The sequence below is a fragment of the Magallana gigas genome, chromosome 4, assembly GCF_963853765.1.
Source record: "Magallana gigas chromosome 4, xbMagGiga1.1, whole genome shotgun sequence".
Taxonomy (NCBI): Eukaryota; Metazoa; Mollusca; class Bivalvia; order Ostreida; family Ostreidae; genus Magallana; species Magallana gigas.
In genome coordinates, this window is record NC_088856.1 from 33,696,025 (window position 1) to 33,721,053 (window position 25,029).

At 33.2% G+C, this 25,029-nt stretch overlaps 1 protein-coding gene and 1 long non-coding RNA gene across 4 annotated transcripts; one reads left to right on the plus strand and one right to left on the minus strand.

Moving 5' to 3' along the window:
• The first annotated feature begins 2,519 nt into the window (after positions 1–2,519).
• Positions 2,520–13,660, plus strand: LOC109617128 (uncharacterized). 3 transcript variants are annotated; one of them, XR_010713127.1, is made up of 10 exons: positions 2,520–2,883; positions 5,771–5,853; positions 6,590–6,707; positions 8,060–8,275; positions 8,496–8,566; positions 11,068–11,167; positions 11,407–11,478; positions 12,456–12,740; positions 13,267–13,430; positions 13,523–13,660. It is a non-coding gene; the product is annotated as an uncharacterized lncRNA (long non-coding RNA). The 3 variants fall into 3 exon arrangements; XR_010713126.1 differs by lacking the exon at positions 11,407–11,478; XR_010713128.1 differs by lacking the exon at positions 11,407–11,478 and having other exon boundaries at positions 5,771–5,842.
• On the minus strand, positions 5,468–15,529 carry LOC105322753 (uncharacterized). Its single transcript, XM_066082185.1, has 12 exons — positions 12,349–15,529; positions 11,241–11,312; positions 11,059–11,130; positions 10,756–10,842; positions 10,349–10,444; positions 9,735–9,795; positions 8,587–8,627; positions 8,375–8,437; positions 6,738–6,836; positions 6,468–6,539; positions 6,260–6,340; positions 5,468–5,824 (listed from the first exon to the last, which is right to left on the minus strand). The coding sequence occupies exons 1-12, from the start codon at positions 15,527–15,529 to the stop codon at positions 5,562–5,564; spliced, it is 4,188 nt and encodes a 1,395-aa protein (XP_065938257.1). The 3' UTR covers positions 5,468–5,561.
• Between the last annotated feature and the right edge of the window lie 9,500 nt (positions 15,530–25,029).

Genomic DNA, 25,029 nt, shown 5'->3' on the forward strand with positions numbered 1-25,029 from the left:
GCCAGTAACAGTTAATACATGTATATGATTATGAAAACCCTATATTATTATCTTTGTCTGTTTTCAAGTTACCATTTACAATAGAGTCTACGATTCTTCCTACAAGGTTCAATGTTAGATCCCACAACCTTTTGACCCCCCCCCCCCCCCCCCCCCCCGAAAGTGGTTGTCTAACCCAAAATGAGAAAAATCACACCAGGGTGCACAACTAGAATTGCAGGCCTATCATATCCTAGAGTATTGTACAATTCTGTTCAGCCATCTCGGAGAAACAAATTCAGAGCGGGAAAGAAGGTGACGAAGAATAATAATACATGTATTAAGAACCGTACAAAAACGATGAGTCTCCAAATTTCATTCGGGAGATATAATAATAAAGATTAAATAGAAACAGGATCATCAAACATCAATAATTTAAAGGTAATTGACAATTTCTGATTCTAAGGGGGTCAGGATGACCCCTTAGGGTCATGACTTACATGCCATAATGATCTGATGCGCCAGGACCAAAGGAGGAATCATATCTTTCGATTCAGGTGGGGATCTCAATGGTTTTTACGATATTTGATAATTTCAGGAAGAGCACTTGGGATCATGACCTACATATATCATCTGAAATGCCTTGAACAAAGAAACAATAATATAATATGTTCATGATATATGATTCAATTTAAGAACCCAGATATAGATCAATCATCTATGTTCTGTAACACTTCCTATGTATATATACATGTATAAGTTTGTGTTTTGTTCTATACTATTCATGTTCATGACTGTAGTATCACTACTGGCTCTAAAAAGTACTGAAAGTGCCATTTTTTACTGATAATTTCTGATATTTACTGATATTGTACTGTTAGTGCTGAGAATTGCTGATATTTACTGATAATTTTACTGCTGTTACTGATAATTGCTGTTGGTTCTGATATTTACTGATATTTACTGATGCTTTTGCTGTGAGCTCTGATAATTACTGATATTTACTGAGATTTACTGTTGGTACTGAGAACTGCTAATAATTACTGAGAATATTTTAAGGCCCAAAACATTGTCTTTTAATTATTAAATAACACATATTTCAGATTTAACACAATTTATTTAATTGTATATTCTTAAGTTTTATTTATTTGATATTTAGCTTCTTTTGAACTTCGGAAACTCACAGATCACATTTTAGACAATATTAGAAAGTCGGTTAAAAATTGGTACTTAAACTTAAGGCAGACTCCACAAAAATTTTAATTTCTAAATGCGGTGGACATTTTTTTTCAACAATGAAAAACCCCATGATTCTTAACATGATTATTTTACTTTTCAAAATAGAGAGATACCCGGTCAGGACTTTATAATGTCTTTGAGGTTTTACTTCACAGAAAGATTAGCGAGGCAGTATCTGTGTATAGTATACATACTTTCAGCAGATCAAGAGGTTTGAATGTCGCAATTCAACCTTGTAAATTGTCAGTCTGGCACCTTGTGTATGACATTACGTAATATCCGTATACAGGAATCCATGATCTTGAGAATATTTATTAAAAGAGAAAACTTAAGTATTATTTTTATTGACAACAATATAAATAACGTATTAGAATGATTTTCATATTCATCATCTTATTTGTTCCGCATTCAATTGATTCAAAAAAGTTGGATAAATAATCTCTCTCTCTCTCTCTCTCTCTCTCTCTCTCTCTCTCTCTCTCCTACCATTTGCTGAAATCAAAATAGGTAACAATCGGCGAAGAATAATTTTTATTGTCTGACCTTTCACTCTTTCTCTTTTAATACATATGTAATATATCTTCTGTTGCACGGCTAAGTAATGTTGTAATGATCTAGTTCTATTATTGTAAATCTGCCCACCCTGCTCTCTCTCTCTCTCTCTCTCTCTCTCTCTCTCTTGCTCGCATATATATTATCTAGTCCTAAAATTTGTGTTTCCGAGTCAAAATGGCATAACGGCATTAGCACGATAAAGTTCTATTTCAGCATCACAACCGCCATTTCAAACACAGATTTCGAGTGTAAACTGTTCTAAGACTACAAAGAACACCAGCTTAATATAGTGAAAAAGTGTTACAGCTTATCATGCTTTAATTCTCTCTCTCTCTCTCTCTCTCTCTCTTTCTCTCTCTCTCAGATAATCTATTATAACGTATTTTGAGGCGTCAATGCAGAAAGGCATAAGCATGATTATGTCCTATTACAGTATCATAACCACCGATTGCAACAGCGATTTGATTGAAAACCTCTCTCTCTCTCTCTCTCTCTCTCTCTCTCTCTCTCTCTCTCTCTCTCTCTCTCTCTCTCTCTCTCTCTCTCTCTCTCTCTCTCTCTCTCTCTCTCTCTCTCCCATGAATACTTTATTCATGCACTTGTATGCGGTAATATGACCAGCGGCTATATAATTTTGAAAACAAGACACACAATTTAACTGATTTTCCTTAATCTACGAACGCTTAGATATTTAATCTCAACGCCTAAAAGCAAGCAGAAAAAAATATTTTGTATGTCTGCTCAGCTACGTTAAGGCAGGACATGGAAAATGAGCTCGCGCCATATGTCACATAGCCCCGCCTATCTCATGAATATTAATGAGACAATCTCTAAAATCTCCAAAATAGTTTTTTTTAAGCAATAAATTCAAAAGTAACCATTCTATTTTATATTTCTTAAAAAATAACACGTTTTCTCAACAATATTTTGCTAAAATTTATTATCTAAACGAAATATTAATATATTATTCGTATCGTTTGGTTGCGTATCCGTGTTCTCGCGACGCTTGGAAAACGCACATGGCCGAGGAGGAAGACATGACAGGTGCGAGAAGAGTCTGTGTGAATACACGAAGAGTTTGCGGGGATTTGGGCTAAACAATTTATTTAGGTAAGATAACATGATGAATGAGACTATTTTATATGTAGCCATTGACTTGTCATGTTTGTATTATTGCTCAATATTCTAGTAATCAACACCGAATCACCCATGCATGTAGGATTGTGTAGAAATAGCACTTGCTTTGTCGTCGGATTAAAACTGTAATATTCGGTGATTAATCATTATTTGCGACATATTATCATAAAATAAATATCTAGTTAACTCTGGTAAACGATGTCTTTGGTCCATATTCACTGACATGCTGACTTGTTTACAATCGGAATGAATCATTAGTCCAATTCGAAATATCAATATGTACCCTGTGTATACATAGTAAACTGCTTATATAGCTAAACTTGGATGTCTATCGCAGTTGCTTTAGTACAGTTTGTTTCAGTAAACTGAAATGCAGGCCCCAAGTTCGATTATTGTTCATTTGAATAGCATTAAATGCCCCCCCCCCCCCAAAAAAAACAAAAAAAACCCAAATAAACAAAACAAACAAACAAAAAACAGAAAAACTTAGCCGATGTCATTTTAAGTTGAAATAAATGTGCAAGAAACCAATATCTTAGGATTACAATAGGTCAGGCTTGTATGCAAAACTTTTCAAAAATGCGTTGAGGAACCATTAAGAATTTGGACTTATTTTAATCATGAATAGGCACCATCACAGAATACATGTAAAGATATATAAATCCTTCAATTTCAACACATCAGATTGCACATCTGAAACTTGGGATCAAAGTGTATTCTTCTTTTCTTAGTGTCAGATATTTCGCATTTCATGTTTTATATGCATTTTCTGTTTCTAAAAAAATCATGCATTAACTTATATCTCCTGGCTTTGCAGAAATGTGTTAAAATAAATAGTTTAATCGCAGCCGAGTACACTTAAGGAATAAATAATCATTATTTTTAATGCGACTTCATTAATTTACCCCAAAATTGTTTTGGAGCGATTCTGCAATTTTCTGCTACATAACGGGTATACAGCTGGTATATGGGAGGCATTTAAGACACAGATTATTCTTATTTAAAAGCAGAGAGTAGTGAAATTAATAGCATTATTGTAGGGTTAAAGCTTGGTTATGTAAATGTCAACAATATTGTGGGTCGATGTATCTATTTCATAAATGTCCGATTTCATATGCAATGACAACCCGTGTAGGCACAGGTCAAAGTCAAGTATATACAAAATTTGGTGGGAAAAGCAATTTATCGAATACAGTATATGTTTGATTACCTTTTATATATGAAAAAGTTGCATTTTTTCTATTTGTTAAACTTAGATGTAAAATTGTATGGACATGGTATTAGTAGTACCCGATGAAACCCAATAAAACAGCTAAATGCAGGAGAATCATAAGCAGAAGATTGAAAATTTTAATATGTTTTCAAATCGTTTTAGGATAATCTGTAAAAATTGTAAATAAACGGTATAAGAAAAGAAAAAATGTGATGTGCATCCCTATCTATTTCCTGTAATTCCTGATGTTTCGTCATTTAGTGTGATCGCGTAATGTAAACAATAATGGGTCCTGGCAACCATGTGAATTGGTCAGCAGTCAGTTTGGTTGCATTTTAAATTCACAAGGAAATGGGGTGTATATTATTATTGTCACCGACAGATACTTTGCCAAGGAAAGGTGGAAACCCAGGCTACTACATATGTAGTACATACAACATCTATGGATTAAACACAGCATGTATGTTAACCCGATTACATTAATTTAAGGTTGATTCAGAAATGTAAACAGAACGACATGATGGTTTAAGCATATTTGTTATAAAATTCTGTCATTTATATAATATATATATATATATATATATATAGTACCATATCATTTAAAAAATAGTGGTATGTTATCGTACCGCTTCATTGAAAACTGTATCCAACAGTATATATAGGTAACTATTATCTAATTGCAAGATATTCCCAAATTACATGTATATACATTCAACACAAAAAGTTACATGAATAGATTGTACCTTTAAAGTTGTAGTGACACTCAAAATCTTATAAAGATGATTATATGTAGGGTTAACCAAACTCGGTTGGTAAATCCTCTTTTTATTATTAAAGATAATTATCAATTTCTTCACCATCATTTGTTCAGAATATAGATCTACTCCTAATTTAGGATAACGCTGATGAAAGAATTAGGTTAGGTAGATATGGATTTTTTTTTAACATCTTTTTTCTGCATGAATCCTAAGAATGTTTGTTTGTGTCATATTTAAAAAAGGGTTTTGAATAAAAATAATGTAAAAATCACAATCGGATAAATACAGACATTTAGAAATGGCAGGATAGGGGCATTTTGAAGGTTAGGTCATGTTACTCTTTTATTTTTTTTAGGCCTAAGGTAAATTTACCCACCAAAAACTGGCAAAAAGCAGTCATTTCACTTAATGCATTTTGGGATGGGTTTGATATTCAGTAAAATTTGAGGGCATAGTCATCCTGTTTTACAAGTGTTAGTAGCCAAGTTCAAATTTCATGTAATTTGAATGTTTCCCATTGATTCAGTTAATTAGGTTATGCATTAGGTGTGTTTTAATTAATTACAAAATACATATAACAACCAGATTGTTTGAAATTTCTTTATATTTCATTCATTACTATCATCTGATGTAGATCAAGTGTATGACAAAATGTTTAAGTGTATACATTTTAAGGGATGCTAATAGAAGTACATTTTCCATTGCCTCATCAATTCTTCTGCATATCTTATTAGAGCGTCATCTTTGTTGATACTCTTCAACTCATAATGGCGCCTGCTCACAGCAAGTTGGAGCTTGGCAAAAGCCACCTCATAGGAATGTTGTAGTGTTTTGTCCGTTGGTTGCTGCTTCAAAAGCCGTCTGTATTTGGAATACTCATAAATTGTAGGATCACCTGGCAGAAGGCAAGATACCTTATAGGTGAAAGATTCCTGAAGGTTTTCTAAATGTGGAAACAAAGGTATGAAAAAAGTAAGTACCGTACGTCATGTACAAATTACATAACTCTCTCAATATCAATTTTGGGTTTTCCCCTATTTAATTGCAAAAAATTGACACATTGCAAATTATGGAATTTTAAAATGTAGGCTGAACATAACAATTCTTGCTTTTGAAATTTGAATGGGGTATTATGATTTATTTTCTGTGAAACAGAAATTAAAAATGAAATCCAACAATCTAAAGTAGGTGATAATCATCTGGGTTGAAAGGGGAGAATATGTTTTAGTATATATTAAGATGAATGTCTCCTTACGTCTCTAGAGTTGAATTATGATTGCAGTTAATATTAGTAATTTATTTCCAGTTTTAAATTAAGAAGACAATATAAATAGAACTCTGAAAATGCAGTGAAGATGGTACTTCAAACAAGCCTTACCCTTTTCATTATTCCCTTTTTCGGGCAGGGTTTCCTTTTTTTTCCTTTTATCACATGGATCTCGAGGCATATCATCAGAATCTGAAACATTTTAATAATGGTACATATCATAAAATCATTTCATTTAATGTATGTGTTTTATAAAAAGTTGCATCTCCAGACTCCTAATAGAATTAAATTATACATTGCAAAGAAGATTTGACTTTACCCTTGTCTTGGTGGTATAATTTTCTTCTGCATGATTTAATAGAATTCCTTCCTTCATGTAATACTTCATTGTCTTTATTTAAAAATGCAAATAAAACAGTGTTTAATTAATTTCATTTCTAGGTGTTGCTGTGGAAAAAAAATGAATTTTTGCCAAGTTTTCCTCTCATGATAGGAGAGTAAAAGGAAATTTGACTTTGGTTCACAATGAAGGACTTGTGTTCAGAATGAAAATAAGGAGGTGAGTGTTTTTAAAGGTCTTTTTTCTTACCTCCTATTGCTGCTCTCAAAATCCTAGTATTTGGCATGTCACTTTTCATTGCTTCAGTATAGCCTCCATCATTGGAAAAAAGGATATCACACTGCAAATCTAAAAAAATGATTATTATTTAAGATGGAAGTTTCTGCTATAGGTACTTTATGAACTTTTATACCTTTGTTAACTGTTGACTTTGCTTATTTTGTATATACACGTCAGAGCGGCATATTGCTAGTGAGTATTGGCTCACAGATATATCTGTTATTTTTGGATTAAGGTGGCTCCCTACACCTTTAAACATTTCTCAAATCATGAGAAAACTTTAATGCTGATGAAATAAAATTTGTTTGTTGTTAAAGACAAAGGTATAGATGTACATATTTGCAGGTAGTTAGGATATGATTTTAATTTTTTTTTAAAAGTTGTGATCTTTATTAGGGTTGGATACCGGTACACGGTACCAATACCGTACAGAATACTTGCTTTAAAAATACCGGTAAAATACCGTTTCATTTAATACCGGTACTAATAACGGTATCTCTGTATCTTTGAAACCTTTTTATACAATTAAAATGATTTTAAAAAACGATTACAGACTCGCTAAAATCGAATTCTCCGCGCATTAAAGGGATAGGCTAATTAACGAAATATGAGCTTTCCTATTCTTAGTACGATACTTGATTCGACTGCCAATACTTTAATAAATCAATACATAAATTTAAAAAAAACCTAAAATATTTACAATGATAGTGTTTAATTTTATTCTGACAATAAATGTAAATTAAAAAGACAAAAAAGCGCAAAAGTTTTTTTAAAATTTCCGTTCTATTTTCTGATGTTTCGTCAATTAGTGCGACCAAACAATGGCTGACAACCAGGTAAACGCCCTCGGCTGTTTAGTCTTATTTCAGTAGGAAATCAGATGGTGGTGTTTGCAACAATTGCCAGTTATTTTGCCTATGAAAAGGGGAAAACACAAGGAACTTTACTAAACATTTGAGAATCAGATTCAATTTATTTGTCTGTTAATCTTTTATTAAAAGATTGGAGCATAAACATAGTCTGTAAACTCATGTTATTGTAAATATATTATACTATCTTTATAAATTATAACACTGAAAGATCAAAAACACCTTTATTGAAAAAAAAAATAATTATCATTCTATTTTATTGAGGTCTAGTACCGTGTCGTTAAAAATACCGTATCATTTCAAAAATACCGGTATGGTATTGTACCGTTTCATCCTTAACGGTATCCAACCCTAATCTTTATTAAAGGATTTTGTGTGTTTCGTGCATACCTTGCCATTTATTATGTGTAGCATTGTCAATAGATGCCTGAAAAAAATCATAAGGGTGAGATGGCCAGAGACAACAGAATTTGCACCACCGCACATGACATCCAGAAGGACGAAGGAATTTAGGCCGACCAAAAACAACATGGTGCAGAACCACAGAGCAAGAAAGATCTTTATAAGATTGGTAGAATAGCTAGGCTCCAGCCAAAGATGGTAGTGTATCCGGGCCTTATGTGCCAGTGGTGAGGTGAGGTGAGGAGCATTGTTAAGTAATGGGGGAGTATGGGATATATGAGCTTGCTTACTTTTCTTTCATTTATTTTTTCAAATAAATGTGATTAATATCCTTACCATTGTTTTCATTGAAAAGTTTTCTTTTACAGGGCTGTTTTCTTTCTTTTGTTTCCTCTTTGTCTATATTCAAAATGAAGAAATTGAACTAAGTTACATTACTATCTTTCATTTGTTTTAGGAACTATCAACAAAGAGGATTTGCTAGTCTTGTTTTAAAAGATCTTTGGACAGACACATATAACTTTAAAGGTGAGTATTGTTTTTCTGACCTTTATTTCCTTGGTTGGAAATCCCCTTGGTTGTCATGTTATTATGTCTCCCCTTTCAAAGGGGAGACATATTGTTTTTGTCGACTTTCTTATTCTTCTTATTCTTCTTCTTATTCTTCTTATTCTTCTTCATCCAAATTTGTCCAGGCCGTAACTTAAATACCCTTTGACATTAAGACTTCAAACTTGGAACATAGGTAGATGGTATTGAGAAGGAGTGCTCGCCACCAAAAGTTTTGACCTTGACCTATTTTGTACTTCAAGGTCAAGCTTTTCATAAAAAATATTGTCTGGACCATAACACAAGACTCCTTTAACATACAAACTTTTAACTTGTATCATGGATAGATGGTATATAACCTAGTTGAACCTTACCAAAATTGTTGACCTTGACCTAGAATTTTTATTTCAAGGTCATATTAGAAAAAACTTCATTGTTCAACTCTTGAATATACTTTGACAGAAGGACTTCAAACTTTGAACAAAGAACAATAATAATACACTTAGGTGTACTATTGAATAATATTTGACCTTGACCTTGTTTTACTCAAGGTCAAATTAAGAAAAAAATATTAAAATTTTGTCTGGGTCATAACTTTAATACTCTTTGACATTAAGACTTCAAACTTAGAACATAGGTAGATGGTATTGAGAAGGAGTGCACGCCACCAAAAGTTTTGACCTTGACCTATTTTGTTCTTCAAGGTCAAGCTTTTCATAAAAAATAATGTCCGGACCATAACACAAGACTCCTTTAACATACAGACTTTTAACTTGTATCATGGATAGATGGTATATAACCTAGTTGAACCTTACCAAAATTTTTGACCTCGACCTAAAAATTGTATTTCAAGGCCAAATTAGAAAAAAACTTCATTGTTCAACTCCTGAATATACTTTGACAGAAGAACTTCAAACTTTAAACAAAGAACAATAATAATACACTAAGGTGTACTATTGAATAATATTTGACCTTGACCTTGTTTTACTCAAGGTCAAATTAAGAAAAAAATAATAAAATGTTGTCTGGGTCTGGGTAACATATAGCTGACATCATTCATTTTCAATTGTTTAATTTGCCCCATATTACAATCCTTGGGGAGAAGGGGAGACATGTGTTTTTTTGTTAAAAAAACAATACCCACTAGTTTGCTGATGATTTGTTGGCACCATCAAGAACAGACCAAAAGGTATTTTTCTGAGAATCCTCTAAATGGAAATTAGAATTTAATTAGCTTTGCTTTTTTTTAAGGCAATCTTTTGTATTTCTTTGACATTTAGTCAAAAATTTTCGTTTTGAAATCTTTTGACTTTTTTGGAATTTTATTTTATCTAATATAAACATTTTCTCACATTATAACCGGTGTGAGATCGGTTTGTGCAATGTGAGGCGTATTACTACGCCGCTTAAAAACGTAAACAAACATTTTCTGCTGTAGGGAAATGCAAAATAATTGATTGAGATTATTCATTATGTAATTGTTTTGCTTAGTTAATTACAATTTATCATAATTTTTTTGATAAAACTTTTGTGTGCTCTCATTTTGACTTGCACTATTTGAAGCATGTGGAGGGATAAACGGAAAGTAATCTTTTAAACGTCAGACATGGTTTTTTAATTTAAAATAATGTGAGAAACGTAATCATTCATTATATACTCGTGTGGGATAGTGAAATTCCACCTCAGGGCCAAGATTCACGGCAAAGCCTCGTCCTTTCACTATTCCACACTCGTAATAATAAATGATTTTATTAATCTTACCTCTATTAGTCAACATTTTCTCATGTGTGATACTTTCACTGGTTTTGCTCTCAAGAGCTCTGCAAGGGTCCTCGTTTTGTTGTTTTTCTGTTAAATCTGTTGTAAAGTTAATTTAGTTATAGAACAAAATTCACTAACTACCAAATGGATTGAGGCCATGTACGCATTATTGAAGTTATTCCTTATAATTTGATTTACAGCGATTATTATAGAAATGTAGTCATTGTACCCGTAAAATGACATTAAAATTGGGTCAGCTGGTTAATTTTGAAAAAAAAAAAGTTATAAAAAGATGGTAGTGCAAAGAAGAAAATTATGTGGAAAATTTAAATTTTCATTTTGTATTTAGTCTTTAAAAGCAATGGTCATGTAGCTTAATAGACTAATTCTTCTGATTTATAATTTACCTGATATTGATATAAAATTCATATCAGTTAGTCCGCCATCTTCATCATTTTCAAATGAGTCTGACCCTTCTCCTATTCGCAACAGGCCTAATATGATACAAAAGGATTAGTCATAGATGAGATTTATTTGTACATTCTAATATTTTGGCAGGAAACACATTTACTACAGTTATACATTATTAGCTGACGGTTATGGAGCTGAGAAAATGGTTGATATCTTAGGAATCATTCGGCTGTTAACTATCTGGTATTCATATCTTGACAGTTAAGATATTTAGAAGGAATGTTTGATTTTTTAATTACCTTTCACAGATGTAGAGCTTGTAGTGGGACACTCGTCACCTTCAACTGAAACTTCATCTGCACTAAGTGGACCTAATGTAATACGAAATTGCTTAAATTATAACATAAGGTAATTATGTTCTTAGTTATACATGTAGTATATTATTGGTGTATTAGTGGTTTCGAACATGATTCTGTATTACCTTCCGCAGAGGTTAAATTAATCTCAGTTGCCTCTCCACAATCTGTTGCACTTTCCTTGTTACTGATCAGACCTAATATAAAATGAAAAGATACTGATTTGAAATTTAAAAATTTTGTTAAATTTTATGACTCGGCTTTGAAGTCAATTGTATGTCTAATTTTTAGGTATTATACTTTGTTTGATAAGGCCAAACAAAAAATATTCCTGTTTCCTGTCACCTGACCAAAAAAATTAGGGTAGGTAGATAGGAAAAAAAATAAATTATTTTTAAAAACATGGAGCATGTTCGTTACAATGATAAAGAAGGATATTCACAGTGCACGGTATGTTAATGATAACTTAAAATTTCCAAAGATCTTTGTACTATTGATGCATATGCAATGTATAGGAAACAACATGCAAGCAAAGAAAAAAAATAGATTATTTTTTTATTTAAAAATAAAAACCAATATTATTTGCAAAATTTAATTTACATGTGTATGAATGTATTTATCCTTTTCTAGATAAATATTTCTGTATTGTATTAGCTTAATGTCATTATTAATTAAATCAGTCTCTGTACTTTCGTGTTCTTGGGGTATTAGTCCAACCCTTTGACACACTTACTTCCGTAGTTATGTAGAGGATCTGTTTAATTCTCAAGATGATATAGAAAGCAGTTTTTATGATAATTTTAACATTTATTGCATTATTAACTAATAACAGGTTATTAACTAACTGTAATCTCAGGATTTAAAGTAATAAAATCGTTTTTGTAACACAGTATGTTGCTGCATCACCCGTATTTATAACCCCTGAAGATAAGATAGTCGCAAGTTAATAACCACAAGGTTAATTTATGCAGTAAAAATGTCTGTAGATTAGTTTTCTATCGTTCTTTTGCCAATGGAGGTTAATTTACACGATTGTGAACTCAGAAGACTGGGCACTTTCAATTCTCTTTATGGGGAAATTCTGGCGAAGTTACCGATCACCACCATGAAACTTTTAGGGGCGGAGGGTAAAAGATAGGGTCGGTCGGGCGACAGGAAACAATAATTATTTTTTTTTGGCCTAAGTTAATTAAATGATGTTGACTTGTTTGAAATAGATTTTAAAAAAATTACCTTCATTTTTCAAAACTTTTGTAAGTTTTCCATCTTCATACAGTTTCACTTTCAAGACAGGAAGTTGTAATTTTCCAGACTGTAGCTCTTCAATGCATTTGTTCCAGGTCTCCTTTAGAAGTGTAGCTTGCTTCTCTGATGTTGTCAGATAGAAGTGTTGCAACATAGGCTCACCACAAGAGTCTGGACGAGATGGACCATCATGGAATATGATGTGTTTTCCATCAAATGACCACCAGTGATTTTCACCAGGGAGAAGGAAGTCGGCAATCCTTTCGCAGTGCTTCTGGAAAAGCGTTGGCCTGTTTCTCAACAATTCAATGGAGAAAATGGTGTCGCCAAATGCAGGAAGCAGTTTTGCTTGGTGGCTGATAATGGATTCCTGGATTTTGGTATAGTCAACTTTGTTTTCATTCTTTTGATGATTTATAAACCTCAGCATTGCATTGTCAATAACTTTCCCACATTGCCTGTTAGAAGTTTGCAAAGAAATATTGCGGAGATCCCCAAATGACCGTTCCTCTTGCTCAGGAATGATGGATCTTAGGCAAAACATTCTGTTTGTTTGTGGTGCATGAACAGTGAGAGAATGAAAATGGCTTCCATAGAATTTCCGAGCAGTCATTTTTTTGGGTATACCTATTATTGATTTGCAGAGATAGCTGAATTTGAATGTTTGGTTGTAAAGCCGTAATATTTGTTTTGGTGATCTCTGATTGTAATGCATGTAGCATATACCAGTGATTTCAACAAGGGATGTGCACAGCTCCAATATGTCAAGGGAAATCCTTTTTTCATTGTACAGGGACAAGGCAAATTTAGCTAATTTAATTGCAAAAAGTCTTGCATCTGAACCACGGATCTGATTTTTGTCTCCAATTGTAGCTGTTGAAAATTTTTCGAATTCTCTTTCTACAGACTTGTCTTCAAAATGTGAAGGCAGCTCAGTGATAATGTGTTGGACAACATTGGAGATATCGTGTAAAGGTTCACAAGCAGGGATTTCGTACAAAGACAAATGGTCAAGGATATCTTCCTCTGAACAATAAAGTGCTGGAGGACGCTGAATTCCATGAAGTATGGTCTGTAGTTTTTCTACTAATTGTGGTCTATTCAAATGATAAAGGTAGACTTTCCTAGCTTCCAACTCATCTAACAAGTCTTCTTTCTTTAGGTTAGAGAATGAGAATGGTGATGGATTGGTCAAGCTAAATCTTCTCCAGAGACAGCCTCCCTTGAAAACTTCACAGCGATCTAGTAGTGATGGAGGATGAAACCCTAAGGCATATTCAAGGTTGCTGTGCTCTTTGGATGGAATGCCACACAGACAACTGAAGTTTCCTCCTCGCTGCTGCCCTGCCTCAAATTGACGTGCAGGTCCATCCCCACTAAACACTCGCATGACGTCAAATATTGGAACTCCACCAATTTCCACAGGTTCAACCAGCTGCTTAAGATCTTCTATTCTGGACAATGTATAGGACAATTGATCTGCGTCTGTACTTTTGGATTGTCCCAGAATATAAAGATGTGGCTTTTCCACTGTTGCCTGGACGTCAATAGGAGGGCGGTCTGGGAATTTTTGGCAGTATTCTTGGTTGGTCAGATATAGATTTGGATTGTACATAGTGGACACCATGAAGGAAATATATGTGTGATTTAAAATATCAGAATGGTCATGCCATAGCTTAAGGTGTCGCGTTCTCTCTAATCTTTTTAGATCTTCTTTTGTTCCTGGGACATTTATGTTAAATTTGCTAGCAAATGCAACTTTTATTTCATCTTCTGTCATTTTGTTGTATTCATCATCTGTTCTGATTTTTATTAACTCACTTTGTTCCTGAATCATATTGTTCCTAATAAGCTCTAGGGGTATTTTTCTCCCATACACTGTAATATGTTTGTCTTCAAGCTCTCCTGATGGGCTTATCTTGTTTGTGTTAAATATTTTCGGAACTATTTTTTCTCCTATGTACAACTCATTAGTTTGGATCTTTTCTTTTACTTCATTTTGTAGTTTTCGTACTGGACGGGGTGTGGGTATTGAAACTTTTGGGCAAAATCTCATCTTGGCTCTCCTGACCCTCTGAAAATAGTCTCGACCACTGACCCTGATCTGTGTGTTAAGCTTGCTGGTATCTATCCCATTTATTTCAGCTAAAACTTTCATTATTTGACCTGAATTTTGGGGGATATTTCCATTTCTGTTTCGAAGATTAAATTTCAGGGCAAGACTTCTCCAGACTATAGCTGAGCCAGGTTTGACATTCTGCAGGAATTCAATAAATTCATCTTTTTTTAGTTGGTAGTTTTGGGCCTTACCAACGTGATTTTTTAGTTTTGTTTTTCCCTCTTTAATTTTGTTTGTTTGCTTTTCAGTTCTTTCTTTTGCACCTCTTGGGGTTTCATAATATGTTTCAAGACGCTCTCTTTGTAGCTGACTGAATGATTTGCCAGATGCCAGAAAGTTGTGCAAGTCATTTGAATTTTCTGAAATAACTCTGTGCATCTTTTGTTTATTTTCTTTTGTTTGTTTGATTTTTTGTTTTTGTTTTTGTTCACTTGTTGGTTTTTCAATTAGATTGAATTGTTTTGAAACTGTAGATTTCATAGAAGTTTTGAATTCTTTTTCCATCACTGGTTCTAAAATTCGGATAATATGTTCTGGTTTTGTTCCTTTTAAATTTTTCACCTCAGTGAATAGTTCTTGAGTTTTTGAAATGATACTTGAAGCCTGCACACTTACAGACTTGTGGAGAGCTGTTTCTTTTAGAGACTGTGACTCGCATGACACGCAGTTTGCCAATTGGTGTGTTTTTTTGTCTTTTTCAGATAGTGTACACCATTTTTTCAGATCAAAATGATTTAAGAACTGTGACTTTTCCCCATTTTTGTTTGCATTCTTCCAATAACTATTTTTTGTTAGATAGTTTTGTAGACGTGGAAGTTGGCGTACAAATGTTGTGTAAGGAACGTGCATTTTTGGATATTTAAACATAACCCTGCTGTAGAACTCATATCGCTCTGATGCTGTGTAGAGATTATTGAATTTTCCTAAATGCACAGCTAATTGTGGGGACGAGTTATTGTTTTTTCCAGAAGAGGAATTCCACAAATCAATACTCTGGGGGTCTTTGCTATTTCTAGCAATTATAACTTTGGCAAAATTGCAATAATTCATAATTATTTACCTCAAGGTTACAGTCTCCTCCATGGCAATGTTTGCATTTGTGAGATCTCGTATCAAAGAGATTTGTTTTACAAAAATTATATATTGATTTGTTTTGTGTTTGCGTTTATAATTTGTTAAAATAATAACAAATTTAATATTTTGATATTTTTCTAACTTAAAATTAATATTGTTGCATGGTTTGTTATCAATGTTATAAGCAAAATATTTATAACAATATGATTTATATGACAGAAATGAAGTAATTTCTCGTTAAAAACTTAATATAAGAAGAAAATTTAATGATTTTAATCAAGTTTTTTGTTCATTGGATTAATTTCTAGACTTGTTATAATGTTGATTGCAGTATTTTTCAGGACGATTGTGGAACTTTTTCATATTGTAATTTTTAAAAAAATAAATCAAGAAAATACAATCAAGGGTTTGTTGTTTGTATCTAGAGAATAATACCTTACATAATTACCCTAGATAAATTCGATTTATTTATTTTTTTAAAAGGGGGGGGGGGCGGAGTCCCCGGCCCCGTCTGTGCAGTATTCAGGAGCGTGATGATATTTCTCGTGGCCAATGTCATTTCTGAAACAACTTTTTAAGTTCATGTGAAATAAAAAAAATGTTCACTGAATGTTTGTGTGGTTTATTCATTATGTTGTACTGTTGAAGATAACAGTTCGAAAACCGGCGCGAAAAAAACTTTAGGAATGTGTAAACATAGAGTGATCTGCCCTTGAATCTTGGGTAACTGCGCGTTTTAATTTAAACTTTTGGGGTGGTAAATTTATGAACACCATGAAAACAGCTCTAGTGCAAGGGCATACACTTGATAAGGTGAGATGAATTTTTAGTATGTGTTAGAGGTATATCCGTAGTATGTGAAAAGTGCTGGGAGCTACACGTAGTGTTTGTTGAAGCGGTGATGGAGGTATTTTTTGTGGGGAAACCCCCCATAATAGTGACACTGGCACATTTCTTTTGGAATTTATATTATTATAACAAAGATGAAAAAATGGCTCCCAGCACTTTTTGAGTTTCATAAGGTTAGCTAGTTAAAGTAATATTTTAAAAAGTTTAAATATTACATTGTAAGCCCTTGCACTCGGCGTCTTTTTGACATGCGGTGTTGATAATTTATATTTAGCCAGATCACGTGATAGGGTGTCCCGGTCGCGAGTAAATGTATCATTATGAAATAAGGAATACCTGATGTAATTGTAGATATAATGATTTTTAGATTCGTGCATATACAACTAAATAAACTTTGACTCAATATAAATCTCAGTTTTCACGATTTATTCCACCATATTTTCGAAATCCTGCCTTAACGTAGCTGAGTGGGATTAAGAAAAACCTCAGAACTAACAGAGAGCACTCAGACTATACACACGACAGGGTGGCCACGGCAAGGTGTGAAAATTGACCACCTGTGTATATGTCTGGCAGTCGCTGAAAAGATTCTTTTGTATGTCTGGGATCAAGAAAACCCTCAGAACTAACAGACAGCGCTCAGAATATATACACGACAGAGTGACCGTGGCAAGGTGTGAAAATTGACCACCTGTGTATATGTCTTGCAGCCTTAGAATAAGCAAATACAAATGGCCGGGAAATACGATGTGAAACAAAAGTGTTTGATTTTATTTTGAAAACAAAATTAGTGATTATGGCCGGGATAAAAACATCTTAAGTTTATAATTATAAATATTTAACACGGTTCAATTAAAGAGTTGATCGCTCAAAATTTAGAATCATTAAATAGATGTTTATCAATTACATAAAGTGGTTAAAATCTTTATAATTTTTTTTACTATGGATTGTTCTATATATACAATGTAACACTGTAGTATCGAGTGGATTGGCGCATGGGGATGGGATATATCTAGCAATTCTGCAATTTCTTCATTCATTTATTTATGTGCTGAATTGTGTTAATCAGCTAAAATAAAACTTAGAACAAGAACAAACAGAAAAAATATGCATTGAAATAAATAAGCAGATTATAAGAAGAATAATCAAATCTAATTTTTGTGGTTGTAAAAAAGAAGTTACTGTTGATAAAACTTTAGTTAGATCTTACATATTTCTTTTTAAAAAATGCCCGGTATTTGTTTACCGATAATTTTAAATAAATATAATTTGCCTGTTACAGTAATTAAAATTAATCTCTTAAAAATCCCCTGCCTGTAATTCTCAGTAATTATCAGCAATTCTCAGTACCAACAGTAAATCTCAGTAAATATCAGTAATTATCAGAGCTCACAGCAAAAGCATCAGTAAATATCAGTAAATATCAGAACCAACAGCAATTATCAGTAACAGCAGTAAAATTATCAGTAAATATCAGCAATTCTCAGCACTAACAGTACAATATCAGTAAATATCAGAAACTATCAGTAAAAAATGGCACTTTCAGTACTTTTTAGAGCCAGTAGTGTATGGCTTAGTCTTATTTTAAATTACATTAAAAAATTGTCAAATATATGACTTGGAACCCCCACCCCCAAAACAAACTCAAATATAAATATAAACTGTTCCCCCCCCCCCCACTTAATTGTCGAATGATCTATTAAAATCAAAATATAATTTGGGTGTCTAAAAAAATTTATAAACTCGTAAAAAAAATGTTATTCTTAAAAAAATTACATTACACCTTGCATAATTGACAAATGATCTATTGAGATATGATCAGAGGTCATATTTCTACCTTGGGATCAATAACTAGTATTCATTGACAAGTTAAAACTAATAACAATATATGATTCAAATTATAAATGTTTCTACTCCACATTCACCCCCCCCCCCCCCCCCCCCAATCTAACCTGGTTCTAAAGATTCAGTCTTCTTTAAGTTAATACATTCTTACATGTGTACAGTAGCAAATTTTAAATCATTTCTTGATTGCTTTTTCTCTCCTGATGCACATTAACATTTTGGAAATTGCTTAATTCAATTTTTTTAATTTATAAACAAAATATTATATGCATGTGTATTCGCCTATTTGGGGCAATTGTAAAGTCTCCTAAACAAAGCAGTGTCATCATTAGGCTAGGAATTACCCACATGGATCAAACACCACATATGAATAAGATAAAATACTTTATTATTTCTAGTTCTAGAATGTCAGAGTGTCTCCAAGGGGGGCATAACCTATTTACAATTTTACGCGCAATGACACAAAAAGCAAGAATAAATTAATATAGGATCTCAGATCTCAGAAGATAACAAAATATATATAGTGTATTATCATTTCCTATTTCATAAAGGCGGGGGGGGGGGGGGGGTTAAAGACAACACCTGGGGGTCATTAATGTACTTAACACCATTTGATGCATCATAATATTAATGACATTAGAAGATATTTTGTATTTTCGTGGGGTTAGAACAGTCCCATAAGTCATGACCTACATTGTATTTGATGCATTTTAATACATTAAGAAAGAAATATTCCTTCCTTCCTATAATAACTCATATAAAAATAATAAGTGTCTACACTTACTTACATGTAATACACATATTATATTGTTTATACAGGGTCAATATGGGGTCAACTTAATAGTGCAAGTCTGACAAATGAAAAAAAAAACTTTTGCAATTAAAATGACAGAAACTTTACCAATGCGACAAGATAGGTAACGATGATAAGCTTATTTTAATATTAAAAGATGATGATACAGTATGCTGTCAAAGGGAGATCACATTTAGAAAGTGAAAGTAGAACGTATGTATGCTGGCATCTCATCATATTGTGCTACTGCTACTACATGTATTTGGCTTAATTACCTATATTGGTCAACATCATAATGATAATCCAATTAAAACACAATAATGAATTCCTTTCGCTGATCTTAACTAATCCTTTTCTGAATATGGAAAACACATACATGTATGTATACACGTGAACCCATCTAATCGTAGAGCTGGGTAAAACTAGTACCCGCTAATGAGACTGTGTTGTGTACGTAACTTCAGACAAAGATCAGTTATTTGTAACATGCATGTATTTTTATGACCTATTCTTCAAATCCATTTTCACTATTTTATTAGGTAAATAACAGCTTAAAGGTGGTGCAGGACACATGCATATTGTGATGTATACTTCCTATTGAGATAAACAATAAAGTATATTAAATATTAATTAAATATTTACCCCCCAAATAATTTTACCTAACATTAAAGCGCAATGGGTTAGAGCGTTTACATGTCTAGAAGAGCATTGCAATTTGGGTCCAAGGTGTATATTTGGTAATTTTACTATTGATATAAATGAATTTTCATTGGGGGGGGGGGGAGGGGGGGGGGTCTGGACCCCTCACTCTCACCCCTTCTCTAAATCTGTTCACCCGATAATGTACATGTAGGCACACAGAAGCAAATCTAAAACCGGCAACCGCCACGGGGAGGGGGCATAATTTAATTTTTAGTTTTGTTTGTAATAATAATATAGACCATGATTATACTGTCTATGACATGAAATGTTAAGTTTATTGATTAACTGAAAATTCACTGCAAACAGTTCAACCCCAAATTGCACATAAAGTGCTGCTCATGTGTATTATCATATGGGAAGGGATCTCGTCCTTCAGTTATGAAAATTTTAATTTTTAAATGTATTACCGGAGCTTGCATATGGCCTTCATTTTTAATTAAACTGGTACAAAACAGTGTTATTTAGGGGCAAACACTTGGTGAGGGTATTACTGTCTAATGACAGCATCTAGTTTTATTTAATTTCTTTGGTTTACAATATTTACGACAACGATACCTGGTTTTATGACATGAAAGCTTTGATATAAATCGCGACTTTTTTTTCACTCCTGGAGGTACAAAACACTATGAATAAAACATTCCATGCTTTTCCTAGTTTATAACCCAATTCGTATTTAATAGCATCGTTAATTATGTTCCGATATTCGGTAGTCAACATGTTTTCAAGTTGTATTAATTCCGTAGTGTGTATATAACCCGTTGTTTAATTCGATTTAAATGTAAATATGCAAGGGGCGCAACTCAAGTTGCTCGCTAGATAGCGCCACCACATCACCGAGTTTTCGCAATGAAATCCGCCAAGGGTTTATGTGGAGCAAAGTGGACCGAAAACCCTTGGTTAGCGAAGATGCTGGCTCGATGGGATTTTCAGCTGTTTTAGAGTCTGATTGGTTTGCAAGTGAATAGCCATTTGAATTAGAGGACTATCAAATTTGCATTAAAGAATTGTTTCCAATTGTCCTTGTATTGGAAATATGGTCATGCCATTTTCAAAATAAAAAGATATTATTATACACCCCGGAAACGAAGTTTGGGTGTGGGGGTATTTAGGAATCACCTTGTCCGTCCCTCCGTCTGTCTGTTCGAAATTCGTGTCCGGTCCATATCTTTCTTATGGAGAAACATTGGAAGTTCTTACTTCATATAAAGATTGCTTCTGACCAAAGGGTGTGTCGTGACCTTGACCCAAGGTCATTTGGGCAAGGTCAAGCTCACTGGCTGAAAAAGTGCAAAATTCGTGTCCGGTTCATATCTCTCTTATGGACAAGTATTGGAAATTCTTCACATAAAGATTGCTTATAACTTAAAGGTGTGTCATGACCTTGACCCATAGTCAATTGGGAGAGTTCAAGGTCATTGTTTAAAAAATGCTTGATTCCTGTCTGTGTCATGCCTTGTATTAATGGAAATAATTAGAAGCTAAAATTTGACACAAAGCTTGTTTGTCCCAGGCCACATAGAATTATTTTTTAGAATCTCATCCCTCTCTCTCTGAAAATGGCCTTCCTCGATTCATTTTTTTAAATTTTTTTTTGGAAAAAAAATGTGTGGAAAATAAAAATCGGGCTCAGTATACCAATAATTCAAAATGTTTATATTAAATGGCTGCCTGACATGTGGATTTTCGTTTTGATTCGAGTCATGTTTGTAAACAAAAGGATGCAAATGTCCTCATGCATTAACGGTGAACTTGGAGTAAAATATAATTTAAAGAATAGAAATTGGTGTGTGTACTCACATTAGCATTAACAGTTAAAAATAATAGAGCAGTTGTTGTTTATAGACAATGGACGGTGAATTAGATTCATCCAATATTTTCTATAATAGCAAAAAATACATGAATTATGATTTTTTTTTTCTTAGCGGGGGGTATCAATTGTGAGCTTGCTCACAGTACCTCTAGTTCCTATCAGGCTGTTGTCGAGGTTATCAATAAAAAATCGTGTCGAGATAAAGCTCTCATGAAATTGTTACGCCGTCTGGTTTTAGTGTCCTTACGTTTTAATATTCATTTACGTGCAAAGCATATACCTGGGAAGTTAAATGTTACTGCTGACAGATTATCCCGTTTTAAATTTCAGGAAGCTTTTCAAGAAACACCTCATTAACACAGACAACAAACAAAAATCCAAGTGGATTTTCTTCACATTTGACAAACTCTGCAAAAAGACTTCTACAGGCTTCATTAGCCCCTGCAACAAGAAAAGCATATCTACATTCATGAACAATAATGAAACTGTGTATCAAAATTGCATTTTTGAGACTCCTCCTCAATTTTATGTACATGTACAAGCTATGGTACTCAGGTGAAGTTAAGGCCAATTGCCCTCTTGTTTATAAACCGCTTCGCTACCTTAGCCGTACACCTTTGATTGAATTAAGGTCAAGATCTAGTAAATGATTCCAGAGTGCCTTTTTGGTGCTCGATCTATTATGACGTCAAAATTGATTTGATGATCTGTTCCCGTGTTTTACGGCTTTAAAGGAATTATGTAGAAAATAAAACAATATTTTTAACATTCTATATTTAATCTCGGGAAAAGTAGTCCTGGTACCTATATTCAATTTGAAATCATTTTAAAGAGGAGATCAAGAGCTTGTTTAATGTGGTTTTTGGAAAGACTGTAGGCATTCTAGATATATTTCATTAATCAAAAGTGGACAAAACTCCGAGATTTTTAGCCGGGCTCTGCTGAAAGCAGAGTCCTGGCTATAGGCAGGCAAATAGCAAATGTTACTATAAATAGCACAAATAAACAAAAAACCAAACAGCGTCAAGGTAAAGCTTCCGCTATACCAAATAGGTACACAAAGAGTCACGTTTTGTCAAAAGTGTTGGCATTTTGTTTCTTTTTTTAAATTTCTAATGAATTGTCTATCTTTTTTAGTTTTCTTATTAATAACGTGTTTTTAAAACATTACTATGCATTTTGGACACATACAATGCGCATGAATTTCCATGAACTACTTTGCTGCGCGATGAAGAAACGGGGATTGAATATATAATGCTTGTTGCAAAATTCAACGCAGCAACTGTTGAACTTTTTAACTTCTACTAGACAGACATACTTTTTGTTTATAGCCGCTTACAAAATTTGGTCGCTCTCTGATGCTTTGCCGACATTTAAAGCATGAGAGAGAGAGAGAGATTTTCAGTCTTTACTACACAATATGCATAAAGACACACCAAAAGAGCCCGGCTTTCAGTACTTCAGTACTTTGATTTACTTTCGTCCTTCATATATCATAGAGAATTGTCGTTTTAAACATGATTTTTCATCGTGTTTATCAAAAATTTAAGCCCCAGTACACCCTATGAAACAAAGATATTGGTATAAAACATCATTAAAAGAATTTATATCTCGAATATAATAAAGTTCTAGGCACCTTTCATTTACAAGATCTTATCACGTTTACGATTTTAAAAACCTTTACCCTAGTCATGAATTTGCTTTACCCAAATTGTTGGCGAAATTTTTATTGCTTTTTCGCTTCATTAAAAAAAGATTCTGCAAAAGTTTTACAATTGTTATGTTTATAAACTTTAAATCGTGTATATTAATTTGTGTATTGCGTCACACTACCCCGGCAAATGCGTTTAAATTTAATGTGAAATAGTCCAAGTATGATTCCCTTTTGCCATCTTGGACTTTGGTAAAGTGCGTTACTCTAGTCCGTTTCAACACAGAGTGATTGTATTAGGATAACGGTAATCTTCAGCAGTGATGAGTAATCATCAAAGATACATTTCAAATGATAATTTGACGTTGTGCATGCAAAGATATTACTTGACCCTTCTTCAATTCCTATTTTTAAGTTATTTAAGGGCCTATCAAAAGCTTTATATAAATCAAACCGTATGAGATAAATAGATTTCCATTGTGGGCAAGCCTCGCGAATATATAAATACATCACTTCCACTCGTTGGATGAAGCAGATATAAATTCACGCAAAATAGATATCCTCTATGTATCATTTGATTCAATATCGTATTGTATAGTATGATAAACATTGTATTAAATAGCACGATATGATATCATTAACTACTGTAAACGTTTTAATTCCACGTATCTAAAATTTCATGATTTCCTGTGTAAGTACCTTTCATGGTGTTTTTAATTTCACGGATAATCGATTTCTTATCATAGAAAAGTAAATCCTGATTGTAAAATAATCTGATGAGTGATGAATCTGCATCATGTATTTACATTATTTTCTTTTGAATAACGTAAAATTAAAGCCTTATTTACGTTAAGTGCTATGAGAATAATAAAACATGTTTGTTTCGAATGTAATAAGCACTGATGTAAAATGCACATTTGATATATTGGGCATGAAAATTAAGGAGAAAACCAACATGTAATCTGTTAGAAAGAAGTACACTTTTATAATCAATAAATATTAAAATGAACTGCTCATTATGAATGCCGATCGCAGACTACGTCATGGTTGTACAGGAGTTTTTGCCCTAAGGAGATGTCCGACATAATAATTAAGTGACAATTAGCACTGCTGTTTACAATGGCTTCGATAGGGCCGCAGAGATAAAGGTGAAACAAATATTCCGTTATAAAAATTGTATTAAATTAATGTTATACTCATACTTGCTTTTTCTAACGAATTTTAAATATACTATGATAACAATAAACAAGTGGTAACTTAATCCCCGCTCAAGCACATATGCATCTGTAATGGCGGTCTACACGGAGATGGTGAATGCACAGCTCAATATTCACGGTAGTTTAATGTTCACGGAAAACTGTCTGACCGTGAACATAGTGAAATTAAAAACACCGTAATGTTTTCCACGTCTACAGTATGACTTTCGTTTAATATGATAATGGTGTTAACATAAAGGTGACCACTCGTCTTGGTGAGCTCTGATTCTGTAATGTATAGATGATTCGTTTTACTTTTTGATACTAAATACATGTAAATTAATAACACACACAAAAAAAGTTTGACTGATGTGGTTCGCGGGCTGTTTGTTTTATAAGAAATGTAAATCAGTCGGTGAACCATACCTTATGTCTTCCAATCTAAACCTACATCATTAAAAACAGTAAGGTTTATTACCAAGAACATTATTTTGAGACTTTGGAAGAAAATGAAGATTAAATAGGTTCTCCTAAACCCAGAAATACATGTACAAGGAATTCCCCCCAAAAAACTAATTTTTTTTTTGTCTTATGAATAACTCTCTTTTTGTTAGATATTGCTTTAATTTT